Here is a 22,061-nt window from a genome sequence, read left to right on the forward strand (position 1 = left end):
CTTCCTACTCCACCATTTTGTGCCTGTGCTCTTCCCAGAATCAGTGTTCTTAACCCATCTCTCAATACTGCTTGTGAATGTGAAAGACCAAGCACACTTAGGGAAATGCAGGTAGTTTTGAATGATCAGGATGAATTTTGGGGAAAGATTGGAGATAAGTTCAAACAGGTGGCCTCAGGGCCTCAGGGGATATACTAAATATCTCCATTTTCCACTGGTAGGTGGTGGGGTGCACCAAAGGACCTTCAATACAGTATCATATTTGTGCTCTGGATAAATTACTCCATGGAGAATAGGATGTAGGAGGTGGGTAAGAGGAGACTGGTTCCTGGTGGAAGGGGTCTTTGGACACCTGCTGTGTATGGATATCCATGACGATGCACATGATCTCCCACATCTAGGACAGATCTGAGCACTGGAGCTCCTTTCTGGACTCAAAAGCTATAGAATACAGCTCAATCAGGTATAACAAAGTTATTAAATCTTCAAACTCATCCTCTTTTCTAAGATCCAAGCCTACATTTCCTCTTCTCTGAACATTTTTATTTGTTCAAGAACTACAGTTACCTTAAATATACATGTCTAAAACTGAATCCACTATTCACTAAAAATCATCTTTCCTACTTTTTTCCAAATATGTTAATGGGGGTCATCGTTTTATTAGTAACCTAAGCTTGCAGTCATGGAGTCATCACCTTTTTATCACTTTTCTTCTGAGTCCCTTTTGTCAGTTCTAATTTCCAAGTATTTCTTATAAGCACAAGTCCTTTCCATCTCCACTGCCCCTTCTTTATCCAATCCTTATCACCTCAAGTGTGGTTTTGGTTGCTCCACAGCTCATTCACCTCCTTCCTATATCCATTCCACTCCTATTTCATGAGCTGTTTCTATTGTAATATCTTTACCTTTCTGACCATATTCTCATGCTCAAATGCTTTACTCTTGCTTATACTAATAGTCTTAATTCTTTATGTGATATCCATTGGTCTTCAGAAGTCACACCCGAAACACCTTTTCCAATCTTCCAATATCTCACATTCTTAAACAATCTGCTTCAAACTGGGTCATACTGCTACTCCTTACAAGTCTCATCGTTTCTAAAGAATCAGCTTCATACCTTCCTACTCTAAACAGCCTTCCCAAACCATTTCAGTTCTGGGAATTCCTGGAGTGCTTCATGCCTATGCCATAGTTTTCTACTGAAACATCAACTGCCTTAGTGACATCGCTTCCATTATTGCTCTGAACTTTTATCATATATGGGATTTAATATTTACAACTCACTACCCCAACAAGACTAAGAGCTACTCAAAGATGCAAACTATGTTTAGTATTTTTTTATTTCCCCTTTACCAGCACCATTCCTATGCCCACCCAGTGCTTGGTCTGGTACTATATTATGCATGCTGTGTACCTAATATTTGCTGATTATTTAGAAACACATTCAGCTTATGCAACTATTATGTTATAGTCTTCTAACAAAATGTAATTTTCAGAATTTTAAAGGTGCACCAGATAGAAAAATTTAGCAAAGCCAAAAGGGACTTTTGGGGGGAAAAGTCTAGGAAGAAAGTCTTTAATTTTAAAATTTTCAGTAGAGAATGCAAATGTGAAAAATCAAACTCAGCTTCATAATTTACAATGCCTAGGAAAAATTTAATGTGCAGTATTTAAGAATGGACAACTTACAAGTGATCTTAAAAAAGAATCTATTTGAATTTTACATAGAAATTTCAATAGAACTGCTTTCGAGTTGCTTCTTTTTTGACAAATGCAAACAGGTTCTTTTATGACTTAAGTTATAAAAGCTTATAGTTTATCGGTTCCCTCTCCACCTTGTAATTATCTACAGGGAGAGGTTAGCCATAGGTTCCATTTTATGAGTTTTATAGGGACACAGTCACCCCAGTTTACACACTGAATTCCTGGTAAATTCTACAGACTGGAGAAAATAAAGTGTTTCATTTGGATCAAAGACATTTCACTTGAATTCATGCATTTACTCATAAACATGCTGCTCAAAATATTATGTTAAAATGTAAAACAGGCATATTTAACATAAATATATGTATAAAATATATTACACAAAAGTATAACTCAATATGTAGCACTCTTAATGAACCCAGAAAATGGGCTAAACAATGAGTACAATCTAGCAATAAAAACTAAAAATGTTATATAATAAGTACGAATATTAGATAACCCAAAAGATACACAATCAAATTTAATTTGTATGAGAGCCAAGCAACAACACAAACACCTTAGAAGTATTTTTAGAATAATAAAGTAGCCTAAATTTATTAAAGTTTACTACTAATGAAAAATAGGCAACAAAAATTTATCAATCAATCCTTTGAAAACCTAGGAGTACAATTGCAGAATTGACTTTTAATAGCCTGTTAAATTGGTTTTATGATTATGCAGAATGAATCACCATTTCAATTTCCCATCAGGCTAAGATATTTTAGTTCTTTATGACTAAAGCAATACTCAGATGAATGGCAAAGTGTTCAATACATGGTATAATCCTGATGTGGCAGCCTGGACTTTATTTCAAACTGCTGTGGTAGATGTGTGGGCTTTGTGAAAAAGTAAGCTGTAATTTATAAACTGCCCCAAATCTACTTGTTAAATGAAAATATGTTCTCATTAATGAGAGCTGAAGGAACACTGAATAAATTAAAAGAAATGAGTAATATTAGTTACTGTTAGAGGTGGGGAATGTAGAAGCTTCACAAAAATCAGTTATTAATCAAACCAGGCCATACTGTGATGTGAATTTAATCACATTAGTTTTCAAAGGAAGCTGTCCATTCAAAAACAATCCTCAAAGCACTGAAAACTCTGTATACACAGCATGGCTTATCATGTTTCAGTGTCTTTTATGTGGATATTAATTACACCAGAAAATACGAAAATGTGTGAGATCTGCTGTGCATACTATTGTTCATTAAAGGGCATTTAACACTTAACTATGTTCCTTCTATAATAACCTCAAAGAAGAGACAACATGTGGGGGGAAACACTTCCTTAAGCTGCTGACTTAACTATTAACTAACTTTTACACTTGCTTTTCAGGGTTCAGACAGTGACCTCTAATTAATCTGAGTCTGATATCATACTTCCCTTGCTCTATTCTATAAGCAGGTGCAGAGATTACTTCTTAAAGTGGCATGATCTGATTCTTCTCACATAATTTAATGCATAAGGATTTTTATACTATGATGGTCTGATGTCTTATTCACTTTTTCTTTAATAGTAAAGTGTCTGAGTATCATTACAGACAAAATCACTAAAAAGAAGCCACACATTTAACCTCAAATCTGAACTAGGAACATGAGGTATAAATAGAATAAAAAAACAATTATAATACATGAGCAGGCAAAACAAACTGACTACACAAAAGAATAACAATTGGGCTGATGTCTGTGTCTTTCCTGCAATACAAAATGCCAGAAGGCAAAAGATTATTAAATTCCATATTTTGAATGGAAAGGTTATATATCCAAATAACTAAAAACCCAGTCAAGCTAAAGTATGTAAAGGCATACAACAGATGTTTTAAATGTGTAGACTCAGATAATATAATGCTCATTTTATATTTCTTGAAAAAATAACTTAAAAATGTATTCTCAGACATGAACAAAACTAAGCTCAGCATGTGAGTGGTGATGAGATATATTAACAGTTAAAAGGAGTTTAAATTCTTTGTGATGGAGAGGTTATATCATGTGGGGATTTAAAAATATTCTATTAAAGGCATCACACAAACAGATTTGGTATTCTTTATGTCTAAAAGAAACGGATCAGTTTTAGATCATGACATCTGTGTATATGGCATAACTTTTTTTGAAACCATCACAAACTTAGAGAAAAGATGGAAATACACATAAGTGTAAGCTGCTGCCTGAATGCCCCTCAATTTGTGTTTGTCAGATGTTTGTTCATTATTAGGCTCAGGTTATTCCACTTTGGAAGGAATACCACAGAAGCAGGTTCTTCCCACTGCATCTTACTAGGTGGCACATGACTCCAGTTTATCCCATTACTGCTGTGATTTGCTTTGACCACTTGTTTAAGGTGTGTCTACTTCTAGTAGAAGTTAGCCTTTTCTCCTCTGCAACAGACAGGTGTTTTGTGGGGAGGTATTCTAAAAGTGTGCAAATATTCCATTCCACATCAAACTTTAAATTCATTCATTTATCTCTTAATAACTGTATGAAGTCATAAATGTCAACTGTATTCAAAAGGTTACAATATTTTAAAGCTCAAATGGTCCCTGATTTGACCATTGAGAGCCCCTTTAGGCCAGGGCTTAACCTTCTTTGCCAGTCAGGAGACTGTAATTTATTTATTACATACATTCATAAGTGAAGGAAATGTGAGATTTCAATTAGAGGTCAGAAAAAATAATAAGTTTTTTTTTTTCAATTCAAACTCATGGAACCCCTGAAATCTTGCCACGGACCCCCAGGGGTCCATGGACTCTGGTTAAGAACCCCTGCTTTAGGCTGACTCCATTCTCTAAAACGGCCCCAGCTTTTTTTTCAGCATGTTCTTGTTTTCTGGCACAAAAAGATGCTCTGCAAGCTCATCTTGTATTTTCCCGACCCAGCTCTGGAATCAGTAATTTCTGCAAGTATTGGTTCCTTTTTGTGGCGAATGGAATTTGGAAGTCCAGATGGGAGTGCAAGGGGACCTCAGTTGGGCTGTTGCTGCCCCCAGACCCTGTCAGGGGACAGGGCTAGGAAATACGTTGGTGTGTACATGAGCACTGATACCTACATTCCCTACTCTGTCCATCTCATTCTCTGCAAATGGAAAACCATGAGTTCACACTGATACCTCCAACTGCAATCCATCAATCCGTCTAGGAGGTACCTTCCCATGTTTGTAACTTTCTCTTCTCAAAGTGAGAAACCAGGCTCCCAGCATCTGTTAAAATATTTTATCAGCCCCCACATATGTAAGGATCCCTTGATCACAGTGTCAGCCCTTCTCCTGCAGGATGCCCTCCTCAGCCACTATGGACCCCATACTCCACACCAGGCCACGCCGCAAATGGAAGCCCTCCACAATGCCTAGCGCTCCAAAAACCCACGTCAGACCACGAGGCACAGACACAACCACCCCCACCCCCACGCCCACTCCTATAGCACACTCTGCCCACCTCTCTCAGGTCTGCCCTCATCCCAGAGCTTGGGCTCTAACGTGGGCAGGCTGCCCTCAGCACAGAGGCCCTTCTTGCCCTATCTTGCCTTTGTGAGCTGAGGAGCCCTGGCCAGCTTGCCCCTTCCCACTGGCTCCACTTCTGGCACAGGCTCCGGGCTCCCGAGTGGATGCCTGTTTTGCTCCACCTCATCTAATGGCTTTGGGTCAAACTCTTCAGGAACTGAAGGCAAGAGGAGGGATGGTGGAAGAGGAAGAGCTGGCATAAGGTTTTAATGTCACCTTTGGAAAGAAGTAGAGTTCAGGCGAAAGAACCATTATAACCCTGACTGCAAATGTCAAATATTTTCAAAAGAGGCTAGATATAAAGTTAAAAACAATAATTTAGTAATATTTATCTGGATTATAGTAACAGAATTTGAAAATTTGATGGAGGAAAGCAGAGAAATAAACAGAAGAGAATACTAAATGCCTTGTTTGAAACGCAGTGATTCTAAATATATCATTTCACCTTTCCATTTTTATGAGACATATAAGTTGAAGAATGTTTTTAAAAGAACTTTAAAGATAACTAGCATCACATTTTTAAAAAGACAAAATAAATTTTCTAAAGCAGTGAAAAATAAAAAACTCAAAAAAAAGTCTAAGTCCTGCAATAAAAGGGAAACAAAAAAGAGGAAACAAGGAAAGAGAGTAAGAGTGAGCCCCGAACAAAAGGACAGAGTGGGTCTCTTCTCCAGCTCACCTCTATTTAATTCAAGGACACCGCACTGTATTATAGTGCCAGAGGATCAACTATTGCCTGTAACCATAAATTTACTGAAAACGTCATTCAAGATCCAAGTTGGAATATAAAGAAGCACAGCTTTCCCTGCTATAGAGACTTGAGAAATTCTCATGTGCTCACTTTTCTCTCTGCCAAGAAGCTGTAACTGGCATCTTCAACCCCCCAGACCCAAGTCATGCCTGGTGGTACCTGAGCAGGGGTTCCCTCAAGAGGGAGGTGGGAGTGTTTAGGGTAGAGGAGAAAGTTGGAAAACTAGGGGGCTAAGCATGAAAGCAAGAAGTCATTCAGGGCCCCAGCTTCAGCCATTCTAAAATCCTGGCCCACTCCCTATTTTTTTATTCAGGCTCCAGAAAGTGACTTTTAAATCACGGCATCTCTCCTTTGGGGGCCAGTCCTGTAGTACACAGTTCTGGTACATGGTTATCTCAACTTGTTAAACAGACTCCTTCCTATTTCCCTTACTTCCAAACGTTTCCTTCTTTTAAATCCTCTAGGGAGGGAAACGATGTGGCTCAACCAATTGGGCTTCCGTCTACCATACAGGAGGTCCAGGGTTCGAAGCCCAGGCCTCCAGGTGAGGGCAAGCTGGCCCACGTGTAGTGCCGGCCCATGCGGGAATGTTGCCCCATGCAGGAGTGCCACCATGCGTGGGAATGCCGTGCCGCGCAGAAAGCCGCCCCGCACAGGAGTGCCAGCCGATGCAGAGAGCTGGCACAGCAAAAAGCCGCCCCGCACAGGAGTGCCAGCCGATGCAGAGAGCTGGCGCAGCAAGATGACACAACAAGAGACAGAGAGGAGAAAAAATAAGAAGACATAGCAGAACAGGGAGATGAGGCGGCTAAAGAGAGCAATTGCCTTTCTCCCACTCCAGAAGGTCCAAGGATCAGTTCCTGGAACCGCCTAATGAGAATACAAGCAGACACAGAAGAACACAGCATGAATGGACACAGAGAGCAGACAAAGGGGGTATCGGTGGGGGGTGGGGGGAGAAATAAATAAAAAAATAAAAGTAAAAATAAATCCTTTTGGGAAAGGATGCACAGGTTAAAAGAATGGAAATTAGGTAAAATGATCTTTCTGAGAAAAATCAGAGTTTACTATCAAAGGGACCAGAAGGCCTCGGGTGGGAAACAGACTGTGACTCCATTTAGAAGGCAAAGGGCCATGGTTAACTGCCGACCAGCTGGGAAACTGTGGGAGCGAGGAGAGCAGAGCATGTGTGGTTTGTAGAAAAGAGACAAAAGAACAGCGGCTAATCCTGTTTCAGAAAATCACACCCAAAAGGAGCCTGGCTTAAGTCAAAAGCTGGGGAAATTGTAAGTGTTTGGTGACTACCTGTACAAATCAAGCACATTAAATCTTACTGATTGCAGAGAAAAGTCTTAGTAGTATATTAGGAGCTATTCTTTAAATTAATCCAGCAATGCCTAAACTATTATGTGTTAGATTTCATTCCTATTTGTAGCGTTGTTTTGAGATCCATGAGGTCACTACTGTATATGTCAGGAGCATTATTTCTCATGATTTCAAACCACCAGGATTTGACTCTATGACTTCATCATGTAATTAGCACGGAAATCTACAATCAGCCTGGAGGGTGCAAGAAAAAAATGGTGAAGGTTGCACTTTTCCAAGTCTCAGAAAGTACAAACAAAACAGAAATGTAAACACAGGTGCCACAGTAGTAAAGCCTACAGGAATACAATCACCTTCAAAGGTATGAAAAGTAATCCAATTGAACATATTATTCAAATACGTTAAAAACTATTTCCTTAATAATTAGCCTTCAATTTTTAACATTAAACAATAAAATATATATAATATCATGGCTAATTGTTAGCATACTTACTATAGGATAACTAAAACACGTCCTATAGCTAAGTGTGTCCTTTTAGGGTCAGGCCGAGGACTAATTTCTTATACACTGGTCCTTTCTGGATACCCAAATATTAAGTTATCAAATATGTTCAATCAATTATATGGATACATATGGATCACAAGTAGAAAATCTTTGAGAAAAATTAATACTAAATCTTTATTTTCATAAAAGAGACATTACTAAATCTTTCTCACAATAGGAAATAAATCATATGGGGCACGTGAGATACTTACAAAGAAAGGACAAAAAATAAAATTATACTCAGGGAAAACAAGATAACTCTAGATCATCTTATGAATCTGGCAACTGGGAACTAGCGATTGATGTATATTTTACACTAAATATTAAATTCAGAGACAAAAAGGGAAATTTAATTGTCTTCCTTCTAGATGATCTTCTATAATTTAAAAAAATATAGTAAAACAGATAATATAATTGCTAAACAACTCATGGTTTTTTAGGATTAACACATGTGGGATAAAAGACAATATTTCATTTCTATGTATAATTTAGCAAAGTAACCTGTAAAAGACATAAAGCATAATGATCTTCTGTCAATGACAAACATTACTGTAAGCAGTAATGACAGTGCACAAAATAACATTTTAAGAAAAACAAATCAATTTGCATAAAAATCTACATTACTTTATCAAAATCATTGACTATTTTTAAATAAAAAAATTCTGTTCATAATATCCCTAAAATAATAGCCCTAAAAATGATACAGAATTTTATTTTCTTCTATTTTGGCAAAAGTAGCAAAAATTAATGTTTCCTGCATTGAACAGAAAGCATGAGATTAATATTCATTAGGAGAGAGAACTTTTGGCTGAAGGGCAGCCTTAAGAGTTTTCTACATTGGCATTTTGGGTCATGGTAACCAGTGCCATTTTGCAGCTTCTCGGCAGTATTAACAATGCAGAAAGATTGCCTTACCGTTGGTGCTGTATCAACATGATGGTTACAAGGCTTTTTTTCTCTGCTGATATTCCCTGTGAAAAGAGAAAACTGTGAATATTTGCTTATTATGCCTGTCCATTTTATTTTGAAAACATTCTTGTTTGTAAGACCAGGACTCTTAGAGCTTATGAAAAATGAGTCTCGCTTGGATGACAGGATCCTTTAAAGTCATACCATAAGTCCTGTGGTCAGAAACAGCTGGAGGGTTTAGTTCCTAAGAGACTGAGTCAAGGTTAGCTTGGCCTACTTTTAATTCACGCAGTGTCCACAATGGCACAAGATACATCCACATCCTGCTCGCTGCTCAAATCTCACGCCATTGTCTGGGCTCTGCTGTCTTTCTTCCATGAAAGTTTTACTGCTGAATGGAGGTCATCAAGTTTTCATAAAAATCTGATCACAAAGGCTAAGAAAGAAATCACTTCCTTATTTTCTCAGAAAGAATAAATAAGTCTACTGGAATTTCTCTTTGATCACCTGACTTCCTACCATGATATATTCTACTATTTATTTTACTCAAACATCATGGAGTGTCTGAGGAAAAAAAATATTCCTCTGATTCTCTCCTTTAAAATAACATAGCCTGCTAAACTTGGGGAAAATCCTTTGATCACATATGGACTTATCTTTTTGTTCCCAATGTCCTTGACTGCATGTCTTTGTAATAAACAGCTTTAAGGATATAAAACATTTCATCTGTAAAGATACTGATCAAAGTCTAGCTTATGTTAAAAGGAACACAGGGGTGGGTCTCATTTACTTTTTTTTTTTTAACATTTATTTTATTTCTCTCCCCTTCTGCCATCCCCCCACCCCCGCCCCGTTGTCTGCTCTGTGTCCATTCACTGTGTGTTCTTCTGTGTCCGCTTGTATTATCAGGCGGCACTGGGAAACTGCATCTCTCTTTGATGCGTCATCTTGCTGTGTCAGCTCTCTGTTTGTGCAGCGCCACCCCTGGGCGGGCTGCATTTTTTTCACACAGGGCGGCTCTCCTTGTGAGGCCCACTCCTTGCGCGTGGGGCTCCCCTACACGGGGGACACCCCTGCGTGGCAGGGTACTCCTTGCATGCTGCAGCACTGTGCATGGGCCAGCTCGCCATGGTCCTGGAGGCCCTGGGTATAGAACCCTCGACTCTCTGTATGGTAGACAGACAGTCTATCACATTTTCAATCTCTGGCTGTCAGCAAACCAACATCTGAGTTAGGACATTAGAAAATAGCTCATGGCTGTCACGCACAGGGCTGTTTAGAGGTGAGGATGGCAATGTATGTTACTAGCAATCAGCAAGATTCCTGGTTCAAATAAAGTGCTAGTTCCTCTCCTTTAGAAGGCTTTAACTCCTTTTTCTTATGATAAGGGATTAAGCATGATCAACACAGAATAATCCCTTGTTATCATTTTGCAAGAGTATATTCAAAATGAACAAAGTATCATGAGATATCATTTTTAAATTTTAAAACCATATCGTTTTTATTACATTAAAAAAATTCTTTCAACATCAATTGTTTGTCAGTGTAGCAAAAGGCACTCACACTTGTTACCCTCACTCAATCAATGGATATTATTGAGTGGCTACTTAGTACTCAGGGATAATCAAGGAGGAATAAATTGTGATTTCTGACCTTAAAAGGTAAAAGGCTAGTAAAACAGAGATGTCTGTTTCTGAAGAAATACACAGAGTAAATTAATAGGGTTTTGCCTTAAATGTATATAATAGTTTCCAAGGTAATTTCGATGGAGAAGACATACTTTCATTCATATTCATAGAGTAACACAGTCTTTAAGCTTCTTAGATTGAAGTGTTAAAATTTTTAAAAATATATAAATACATATTGGACAATATTCAAATAAATGCAGATTCTTGTATTCAGAACAAACAGTGTAATCCCCAATGCCCGGCCCCCATACTCTGACAGCTGCAATCACCAACTCAGTTTGCATGGCACATGGCCTTTTGCACTGAGTTGTCACACCAGCAACATCTTACGTGTTTTCTCATTATTGTAATGTGACTGCTATATCTGACCTAGGTTGATTTTAAAATAATTATGCAATTAGAAGTGACTTTACAATAATGCAAACAAAAACCAAAAATCTTACACTCTCAACTTACCCAATTACTGTACAAAAGAAAAAAAACTACATATTTTAAAGATTGAATTTCAGGAAAAGAATGTGTTGAAAACTAGAATTTTACAAGTTATAATTTTAGTTTTAAAGTTAGATTTCCAAGAGAAATAACGTCGCTTGGGAATGGTCATAAATGCGGTTCAAACTTGCAGTAAAGAGTCTTTAGAAAGGAGTAAGTTTAATGAAAAATGTCACAAAACAATTTCCTATTTTAAGTGAATTTTACTTTAAAAAAAATCTAGATATGTATCTCTTTTTAATTTTCTTCAGGTATAATCACAAGTGAAAGCCCATAATAACAAGTAGCTTGCTCTCTGGAAAACATTCAATAAAATGAAAATACATTTTTGTATTTATGTTCTGAGCTAAGTTTTTGCTCATTTAAATATATTAATTGTGCAGAAATATAGTTAAAATGTCCAATTTGTCATGGAATAGGTTTTAATTAGATTATCTCAAAATGAACTTAATAAGAATATACAGCATATACAAAGTAAATCAATAGATCAGTAACATTTACTGCTCTCTGGAGGCCATGTACTAGGCGACTCAGATGCAAAAATGTGGCCATTTTAGGAAGCAGAGGTTTTGAAGCAGGAGGAACATTTCCATTAAGTTCTAGGTCCCAGTGGTTGTTTGAGTTGGAAAGCACATTTAACCTCTAGGTTTCCATCAACCATTTGTAAGACGAGGATATTAATGCTGTCTCTTTCATAAGATGTCAGTAAGAGTTAAATGAGATAATAAAGTTAACTGTGTAGAGTGCTACATTCTAAACTAAATATTATATTATAAAATAATCATTTTTATCTCCAATATTAGCCAGGGTTCTCTAAGGAAACAGAACCAACAGGAGATATCTATAAATAGTTTGAGATTTTATAAAATTGTCTCATGTGGTCAAGAGGATGCACAAGTCCAAATTCCATAGGGCAAGCTGCAAGCCAGGGAATCTGATGAAGATCCTCAAAGAGTTCCCCAGGAAATGTTAGCTGTCTGAAGTAGAGATGGGAATTCTTTCCCTGAATGCTGAAATCACGTCCCCTTTTAAGGCCTTCAACTGAGTGACCAGAATGGATGACACAGCACTCACTGCTGATGGCAATCTCCTCAGTTGATTGTAGATATGATCAGCCATATATGCAAACAACCCATTGATGATTAAATTCATGAAATGCCCTTGTATTACAATTAGCCCAGAGTTTGCTTGACTGAACAACTAGGCACCATTACCTGGCAGAGTTTTCGCATTAGCCTAACCATCACAGTGCACTCCTTATCAACTTGGCAGCCATCCACATCACCTTAAACCATACTTAATCACTACATAAAAACAATAAGACATACATATATATACCCATACACATACTAATATATAATCCCCCCCCCCCACCTAACAATATTCAATCATCCTGTGTACAACTAGAAACATACTGAATCCCTCCTTGGATAATATTTACTCTTAAACTTGACACCATTAAATACTATGACATAGAACTAATACAACTTATATCATGGGATAAGGGGAAAGGATAGGGAAGAAAACAAAGATATTCATTTTATGTACATATACAAACTCATAACAAAACAAGGAAGAAATATTTATTACCATTACAGTCTTCATTTCTGGCTTAAGTTCATATTTACTATTACCTTCTTCCACTACCCATTCCATGTTCCCTTTACCCTCAGCATCTAAGCATTCTTTGCATGGCGGTGTGTCCTAAACCTTCAATCCTGAAGATTCTCGGCCATTGTTAGTCCTACCTGGATTGGGTTGCAATTTTCCACTGACTTTATTCACAGGGTATGCTAATACTAAGAGATGCCTCTCCTGTATTCTTTACCTCCACTGTGTAGATGCAGTCCTATTTCCCCTTGATAGTCAAGATCAGTCACCCCAGCCAGAACAGTAATTCCCTTTTTTTTCCTGTTGACTCAGAAGCATGAGGAGCTCAAAGTGGCCAACTAGCAGTCTTTAACTTCCAGTTCAATGGAATCATTGATGTGTTCCCTGGTAGAAGTACTCCTCCTTTTGGAACTAAGACCTGTAGACCAGTAGAGCTTAAGGTTGCAGGTACCGGAAGCAAACATTTTCCTAGTGGATCCTTAGGGGTAATAGTGAGTGATGCCACTACCATTTTCACTCCTTGATTCTAGGACCTGTGAATCATGACTGTGGGAGAAACAGCACCATAGAGTGGATGCTGATTTAGAGCATACACAGCCTCCTGGTGAACACTGCCCCAGCCCTGCAAGGTACTGCCACCTAGCTGGCATCTTGAGTCTTCAAAAGGTCATTCCACTGTCCTATCAATCCAGCTGCTTAAGGATGATGGGGAACATGATAAGACCAGTTAATTCCATGGGCATGTGCCCATTCCTGCATATCATTTGCTGTGAAGTGGATTCCTTGATCAGAAGCGATGCTGTGTGAAATACTATGGCAGTGGATAAGATACTGGGTAAGTCCACAGATGGTAGTTTTGGAAGAAGCATTGCATGCAGGGAAGGCAAACCGATATCTGGAGTACACGTCTATTCCATTTAGAACAAACTGCTGCCCCTTCCATGATGGAAGTGGTCCAATGTAATCAACCTGCCACCAGGTAGCAGGCTGATTATCTCAGGGAATGGTGCCATATTGGGGGCTGAGTGTGGGTCTCTGCTGCTGGCAGACTGGGCACTCAATAGTGGCAGTAGCCAGATTGGTTTTGGTGAGGGAAAGCCCATGTTGCTGAGCCCATGTATAACCTCCATCCCTACCACCACTTTGTTCATGAGCCCACTGGACAAAGACAGGAGTGGAAGGGTAAGAGGTTGTGTGCGAACCACAGAACAGGTCATCTTATTCACTTAATTATTAAAACCTTCCTCTTATGAAATCATCCTCTGGTGAGCACACATGTGGGGCACAAATATTTTCATGTTTACTGCCCACTCAGAAAGGTCTATCCACATACCTCTTCCCAGACCTCTGTCACAAATTTTCCAACCATGTTCCTTCTAGGTCCCTGATCATCCAGTCAGACCACTGACAACAGCCCATGAATCAGTGTACCAACACAACTCCAATCATTTCTCCTTCCAAGAAAATGACCAACCAGGGGCACTGCTCGAAGTTCCACCCACTGGGAAGATCTGCTCTCACCACTGTCCTTCAGGGACATCCCAGAAAGGGACTGCAATGCTGTAACTGCCCACTTTTGGGTGATACTGGCATATCATGCAGAGTCATCTGTAAATCAGGCCTGAGCTTTCTCTTCCTCAGTCATCTGGTGAGTTCTAAGGAACTCCCCAAGAAGTCACAGCTGTAGGCTAGGAAAGAGAAGATAATGTGGCAGAAGTGGAAATCATGGGCATTTGGACCATTTTCTCATGTAACTTACTTGTGCCTTCAGGACCTGCTCGAGCCCTATCTCTTATATACCACTTCTACTTTAGGATGGAGTGCTGCTGTGCATGCCTAACTTTATGGTTTGGTGGGTCATACAACTTTCAGCTCATGATAGGCGATTCAGGTCTCATGGTAACTTGGTGGCCCATGGTTAAACATTCAATCTTGACGAAGGCCCAGTAGCAGGCCAAAAGCTGTTTTTCAAAAGGAGAGTAGTTATTTGCAGGGGATGGCAGGGATTTGCTCCAAAATCCCAAGGGTCTGCATTGTGATTCTCCTATAGGGGTCTTCCAAAGGCTCCAAACGGCATCTCTATTTGCCACTGACACTCCCAGCACCACTGAATCTGCTGTATCATTTGGCCTAAGTGGAACGTACAGCTTGCACAGTAGCCTGGAGCTGCTGCAGAACCTTCTCTTGTTCTGGTCCCCACTCAAAACTAGCAGTTTTTCTGGTCACTAAGTAAATGAATCATAGTAGGAAACCCAAATGAGGAATATGGCATTCCCAAAATCTGAAGAGGCCGACAAAGTGTTGTGTCTTTTTTGGTCAAAGGGCTGGCCAAATGCAACAGCTTATCCTTCACTTAAGAAGGGGTATCCTGACATGCCTCCTCCAACTGACACCAAGAAATTTCACCAAGGTAGATGGCCCCTGGATTCCTGTTGGATTTATCTCCCATCCTCTCTCAAGCAAATAACTCACAAACAAGCCTACAATAGTTGCTACTTTTTGCTCACTAGGTCCCATCAGCATGTTATCATCAATATAATGGACAACTGTGAAATCTTGTGGAAGGGAGAGATGATCAAGGTCCCTGTGGACAATATACAACATAGGGCTGGAGAGTTGTTATACCACAGAGGCAGGACAGTAAAGGTATACTGCTGGCCTTCCCAGGAGAAAGCAAACTGTTTCTGATGCTCTTCACTACTGGCAACTGTGAAAAAAGCATTTGCCAGATCAATAGCTGCATACCAGGTACCAGAGGATGTGTTGATTTACTCAAGCAATCAAACCACATCTGGAACAGCAGCTGCAATTGGAGTTGCCACCTGGTTAAGTTTATGATAATCTACTGTCATCATCCAAAAGCCATCTGTTTCCTGCACAGACCAAATAGAATTGAACAGGGCTGTGGTAGGAATCATCACCCCTGCATCTTTCAAATCCCTGGTGGTAGCACTGAGTCTGTAATCCCTCCAGGAATCTGGCAATGCTTTTGATTTACTATTTTGCTAGATACGGTCAATTCTAGTGGCTTCCTCTTGGCATTTACTACCATAATAGATCTCATTCCACAAATCAGTGATCCACTGTAGGCATTCTGCCAGTTGCTGATATGTCTATTCCAATTATGCATTCTGGACCTGGGGAAATAACCACAGAATGAATCCAGGGGCTTGCTGGACCCACCGTTGGATCAGAGCCAAAACTCCATTGCTCACCTAACTCTCATAAGTCCTTACTCTAACTAGTAGACCACAGTGATGTTTTGTCTCTCCTGGAATTAATGTCACTTCTAAGCCAGTGTCTAATAATTCCTCAAATGTCTGATCATTTCCTTTTCCCCAATGCACAATAACCCTGGTAAAAGGTCATAGGTCTCTCTGGGAAAAGTTAGAAGATTAACAGTATAAATTTCTGGCAGTGTAACAAGATCCTTCCCCAAGGGGAACTGCCTTCCCCTCATTCAAGGGACTCTGGGTATGTAAACTGTCTCAAGTCTGGGAATTGATTAAGGGGCTGTTTCCAAAATTTAAGTTAGGGTTTTGCTCACTAGATCTAGAACTCCTCTGTTTATAAAGATCAAATAGGAATTTAGTAGACTGCCCATCTACTTTACTTCTTGATACCCCACAGGCAATGCCATGGTGTATGAGTCTCAGACTACATTTACTGTTGCTTTGAGTTTGCTTTTTTTAGTGTGGTAGCCACACCCACCTTGTTTTTGGCAATTAAGTGCTGCCAATTGGCTTCTGCCAGCCTGGGATCCAATCATCCCCATAATGTATAAGGATCCTAATTCCATGACAGCAGTTCCCACAGTAATATCTGACCTACAGAGAAGAGTAACCACAGAGCTCTTCAGGGAAGATGGAATTAAGTCTCACAAATTTATTCCTCACAGTCCTGGTGGAAGTTGTGTCCCCTGGACCTTCCTGGAGTGGATGGGCAAGTCTTACATGGTAAATCCCTTCTAACATGCCAATCTCTCTAAGTCTTCGGATCTCCTCATCTACAATATACCAGAGCAATTCTGGTCTCTCTAGACCTCAGGCAATGCTGGCCATTTTTTGGTCCATGTTCCAGACAGCCACCTGAATGAACTGTTAGAGCCCTGTCTAACCATTCGAGCTATAACACTGAATCCAGAATCTCTGCTTGGTGGGGGCCCATATCAATATATTCAGCCTGGCCCAACTTTATATTCCTTCCACCATTATCCCACATCCTTAATATCCATTCCCACATATATTTCTCTGACTTATTTCTATTTAAATTGGAAAACTCATGCAATTCTTTTGGAGTAGACTGTAATTCCTCATTGGTCACAACTTTGTATTTCACCTTTGTGGGCTTGTTGTGACTTTAATTGTTAGTCTGGAAGAAAAGAGGGGTGGTAGGGGTGGGTAAGGAGAAGCATACAAAGTGTCTTGCAAGCCAGTTACCTCAGGGCATCTTGCAGTTTCATCTGGTGAGACAGGATTAATCTCTTCAGGTAGAGGTGGGATGGTGGACTCCTCAGGGCAGAATAGAGGTTAGGTGGTTGTCTCCTCAGGGCAGGGAGGAGGTCTGGGCTCCTTGGGCGCAGGTTAGAGGTTGGGTGATGCTAGCTTGAGGTTGGGTGGTACCTTTCTCAGAGCAGGGAGGAGGTTGGCGGCTGGCTCCTCAGGGCAGACCAGTACAGGTTTATCCGGCAAAGTCTCAGCAGAATTTAGGGTTTCAATATCCTTACTGCCATCATCACCAACCCATATGTCTTTATCTCAATCCTCAAGAATAAATCAATGCCCTCACTTTAATAGCATACACCCTGCAAGAGTGAGATTGTCTTTCTGTTATAACTTCTACTTGCACAATGAGACTCTGAGTCTGGTTTTCAGAGATCTCAAGTCGGTGGCTGCACTAAACAAGACTTTCAGGGCACACACAGAAACTTTCACATCATTCATGTGGCAATTAAGCTGCAAATTTGAAACCTTCAGCTCATCCCATTCTTTTGTAACTGTTTCCAGCATTTTCAGAAACAGTGAGCCAACATCATTATACCTTTTATCTCTACAATATTCTCTTAAGGTGTTAAAAACACTGTCAACCAGAGCCTTGTCTCTTATAAGAATACAAGTAGTCATAGCCAGTGGTGATATTTTGTGTTATCTCTATCATCAACTCATGCCACGGACTGTCATTGGTCTCTTAATTATTGGAAACAGTCATTAGTGCCCTTGAATCTAATCAGAATAAGGAGTCAATTGCAAAAACCCCAGAACCAATACAGAAATCCCATTTTTAAGGTTGTTAGGGTTCTCCAGAGAAATGGAACTGAAAGAAACCTGTAAATAATAAGAGATTTTATAAAACTGTGCCATTGGACCATGGGGATGCACAAGTCCAAATTCTACAGGGGAGGCTGCAAGCCAGGGACTCTGGTGAAGGTCCTCTGAGTTTCCCAGGACTATCTTAAGAAAAGATGGGAATTCTCTCCCTGAATATTTAAATCACTTCCCCTTTTAAGGCCTTCAACTGATTGGATGAGACATCACTTATTGCTGATGGCAATCTCCTCAGTTAATTATAGTGTAATCAACCATATATACAAACAATCACTGATGATTAAAGTCCATGAAATGCCCGTGTATTACAATTAGCCCAGAGCTTGCTTGACCAAACAACTGGGCACCACTATCTGGCCCAGTAGACACATTAGCCTAACCATCACATCTCCTGACATGTAATTTCTTTCTTCACATAGTTTAAAATTTAGTAAGAAAGGCAGGTACTAAATTAATAGCCATAATCAGAACAAAACCAAGTGTAATAACAATAACATTAAGTATCTATCCAAATAGAATTCCTGAACAAAGATACTACACATCCCAACATACCTTTCCCCCACACCAAGACTATATTTTTAGGTCCCTATTCTGCTACATACATTTACATAGTTAAGTTTAAAAGGATAAAAGTAGAGTACTTGAAAATTTGTAAAAGTGCTAAATATGAACTCAGGAAACAAAAGAACCTACTACAGGGAAAAAACGTATCCTTCCATGTCTAGCGGAAAAAGTAACCTTTTGTCCTTTGAGATATCTGTTCTGATTCAATTGTCACTTGGCTAGAGTATTCTATAAATCCTTGCCAAATATGCCTCCCAAATTTTCTGACAGATGTATGATACCTTGTCTGAATAATGGATTTTTGTATAGGAAATACTCTTCCTAGGTTATCTCTATGTGTAATTTCACTACCTCCCAAGCTCCCAGTGTTTTAAGTGAGAAGTCTAATGCTCATCAGATCCCTTTTCCTATGTTTAAGAAACCTATTCTTCCTATACAGAAGCTTGTCTCTTTGTCTAGGAAACTAAGAATTCTACCAAGACTAGCTTAGGTGTGCTTTTGCTATTATTGATCTTTCCTGGCAGTTGATAAACTCTATTAACCTTCAGACTCTTATCATTCTTCTGCTCAGGGAAATGTTATCCTATTATTTATTCAACTGTAATTTTTCCGCGCATTTTATCTCTATCTTCATAAATTTTATCTTTATGATAATCCTTCCGCTTAACCTTCCAGGTAAGCAGCTTTTTTTTTTACTTCTTATTTTAAAACTTGAAATCCGATAATTTAGTAACTTTCTAGAGGCCTACAAGGACCAAGGGTTGAGGGCTGGCAAGTCCTGGAGAGTACCTCAGAAGACGATGTTTCTTCTGGGGTCTCAATGCCAGTGCATGGGACAGATGGACGGGGACTTTGCTTTCTTTGGTGCTGACAAAGGATCTATGCAGGAAAAGCAGACTTCTTCCAAAGGTGTGGGCAAAAGACTGGGCTTACAGAGTTCATGGGGAGCTCTCAGCAGAAGCTTAAATCTCCTGGGAAACCAAATGGTTGTAGTATATCAAGGGTCTGGCAGATCCTGTGGGCCACCGTGAACCTAGAAGGAACCTACTCTGTAGAAGAATGTGCTGCCAGGTCCAGTTATAGGGTGACAGCTGTAACTTGCATTGGATGAGACTTGAGAAGAAATGCTTATTCCTTTGCCTCAGCAGAAGGGCCACAGTTGGCCAGGTTCTTTTAGACTTCCATGAGTATAGTTGGGACCATAAACTAAAGGCAGGCAAAGAAAACTAGCAGTACTCTTAAGTAGACTCAGTAACCTGAAGAAGATCAAATGAACTTTAATTTGTGGTACCCACTGAGCTCAATGTGAGAGTCAAAAAATATCTTTAATTAAAATAAAACAAACACAAAACAAGCATTAAGAACTTTTAAGATGTCTTAAAGATCTCCCCATTTTAAAAGAAGGATACAGTGGCTTTCAGAAATTAACTTTCCCAAGGGCACCCAAACCAGGACAGAAACCCATGTACCTAAGCCCCCATTTATGCATTTGTTTAGTCCCTGTAGTCAGGAACTGGGTTATTTGTCTTTGTATCCAGTGTCTGGGTCCTCAAGAGTTGACTTAAATGCTCACCGAATGAACATCATCTCTAGTGCCATATCCACCATGTTCACAGGCTGTAACACTAGGTTAACTGTAGGCCTTCATCAGGATGTTTGAATAAATGTTTTTAAAAACATTAATTTATTACTTCCTTTGGTAAAGTTCCTAAACTTGTTGCAAAACTGAAATATATTACTGAAAAATAGTAATTTTCTAAGTATTAGTACAACCTATAGAAGATAATGGAAGCAATTATATATGTTTCTTGAAAGACACTTTAGGTATTTTACTTTATTTTATTTGGTATTTTTACCTCTTTGTGCCTGACAGATTTGCCTAGGAGAATGTTATAGACTTTTTCAACTTCTTTAATTCTACCAACCTTCAACTCAGAAACAATAAAGAGAATAAAGACAAGTAGATTTATTGGAAAAAAAGGGGGGGAGGGGTAAGAATATGAGCCAAACTCTAAGCCAAAACATATATCCAGCAATCTTCTGTACCAACACCCAATGTTTATGAGTTACCCACTAAGCACAAGGCACTGTGCTAGAACAGGAGGGCCTCTATCCTCCCTGTCACAATACTTTTAAAGTTATTTATGATTGAGGGAACACAATAAGTATGCATCCTATTTGAATTTTGGAAATCCCCATGAACTCTACATAGGACAGAGAGAGAATTAAGTTTTGATTACCTATGGCTATTAAGAAATGAAATAAACTGCATTACATATGGCTGAATATAGAGTTTAATAATGCATGGGCCTCTTCTGTCAAATTTAATATAAAGTTGTTTATGTTGAGATTTCCAGAGATGATAAGGAACTATAATTTGCAGGTAATATGATTTTATACCTAGAAATCCCCCAAAAAATCAATGCTAAAATTAATACAACCAGTAATAGGACTAAGAAAATAATTCAGAAAGTTAGGATATAAAACTTCGTATACAAAAATCAATGTTCTATATATATTTAAACAAACATTTGGAAGATATAGTGGAAGAATATACCCCATTTATATTAGCAATATGAAAGATAAAATATTTGAATAAATATAACATGCAAAACAGAGTGATGAAAACATTAAAACACTGCTGATTTATCAAGACACAAGCAGTCTTGAACGGGTAGAAGGACATCCCCTTGTTCTGAGACAGAACCATGTAACACCATAAACATTCAATTATCCCCAAGATAATATATGAATTCAATGTGATTCTGATAAAAATAACATTTTCTTTCCCCAGCACTAGGCAAGGTGATTGTAAATTCACATAGAAGATATGTGAAAAAATACCTAGAAAATCCTAAAAAAAGAAAGTCATGAGTGGGGATAAACATTACTATCAATACATATTCTAGGCGGCAGACTTGGCCCAGTGGTTAGGGCGTCTGTCTACCACATGGGAGGTTCACGGTTCAAACCCCGGGCCTCCTTGACCCGTGTGCAGCTGGCCCATGTGCAGTGCTGATGCACGCAAGGAGTGCCCTGCCATGCAGGGGTGTCCCCGCGTGGGGGAGCCCCACATGCAAGGCGTGTGCCCTGTAAGGAGAGCCACCCAGCACGAAAGAAAGTGCAGCCTGCCCAGGAATGGCACCGCACACACAGAGAGCTGACACAACAAGATGACTCAACGAAAAGAAACACAGATTCCCGTGCCACTCACAACAACAGAAGCGGACAAAGAAGACACAGCAAAGAGTCACAGAGAATAGACAACCGGGGTTGGGGGGAAGGAGAGAGAAATAAATAAATAAATCTTTAAAAAAAACAACACATATTCTAAAAACTCTTTACAGTTAAGACAACATGATATTAATGTATGAGTAGATAGGAAGACCAAAAGAACAGATTAAAAGGTTCAGAAACAAATCCAACTACATATGGAAAGGAAGCATATAAATATGAAGAGATTTTTTAAAAAAATTCATGATGTTGGGACAACTAGATGGTTACCTGGATAAAGAAATAGGGATCCCTTCTTCACACCATATACCAAAATAACAAATACTTAATGGATCAGATATTTAAATGCTAAAAAATGAAGCTATACCAATCCTAGAAGAAAA

At 39.2% G+C, this 22,061-nt stretch overlaps 1 protein-coding gene across 10 annotated transcripts in view; it reads right to left on the reverse strand.

Moving 5' to 3' along the window:
- AHI1 (Abelson helper integration site 1) overlaps positions 1–22,061 on the reverse strand; it is a 231,387-nt gene that overhangs the window by 79,497 nt on the left and 129,829 nt on the right. For all 10 annotated transcript variants that reach the window (XR_002798591.3, XR_009188071.2, XR_011650147.1 and 7 more), the window contains one exon: positions 8,772–8,827. Coding sequence is in view for 7 of the 10 variants with exons in the window: in XM_058307518.2 (XP_058163501.1) it covers positions 8,772–8,827 (56 nt within the window). In the remaining 3 variants the exon portion in view is untranslated. The remainder of the gene's footprint in view (positions 1–8,771; positions 8,828–22,061) is intronic.

The sequence above is a fragment of the Dasypus novemcinctus genome, chromosome 11 (assembly GCF_030445035.2).
Source record: "Dasypus novemcinctus isolate mDasNov1 chromosome 11, mDasNov1.1.hap2, whole genome shotgun sequence".
Classification (NCBI taxonomy): domain Eukaryota; kingdom Metazoa; phylum Chordata; class Mammalia; order Cingulata; family Dasypodidae; genus Dasypus; species Dasypus novemcinctus.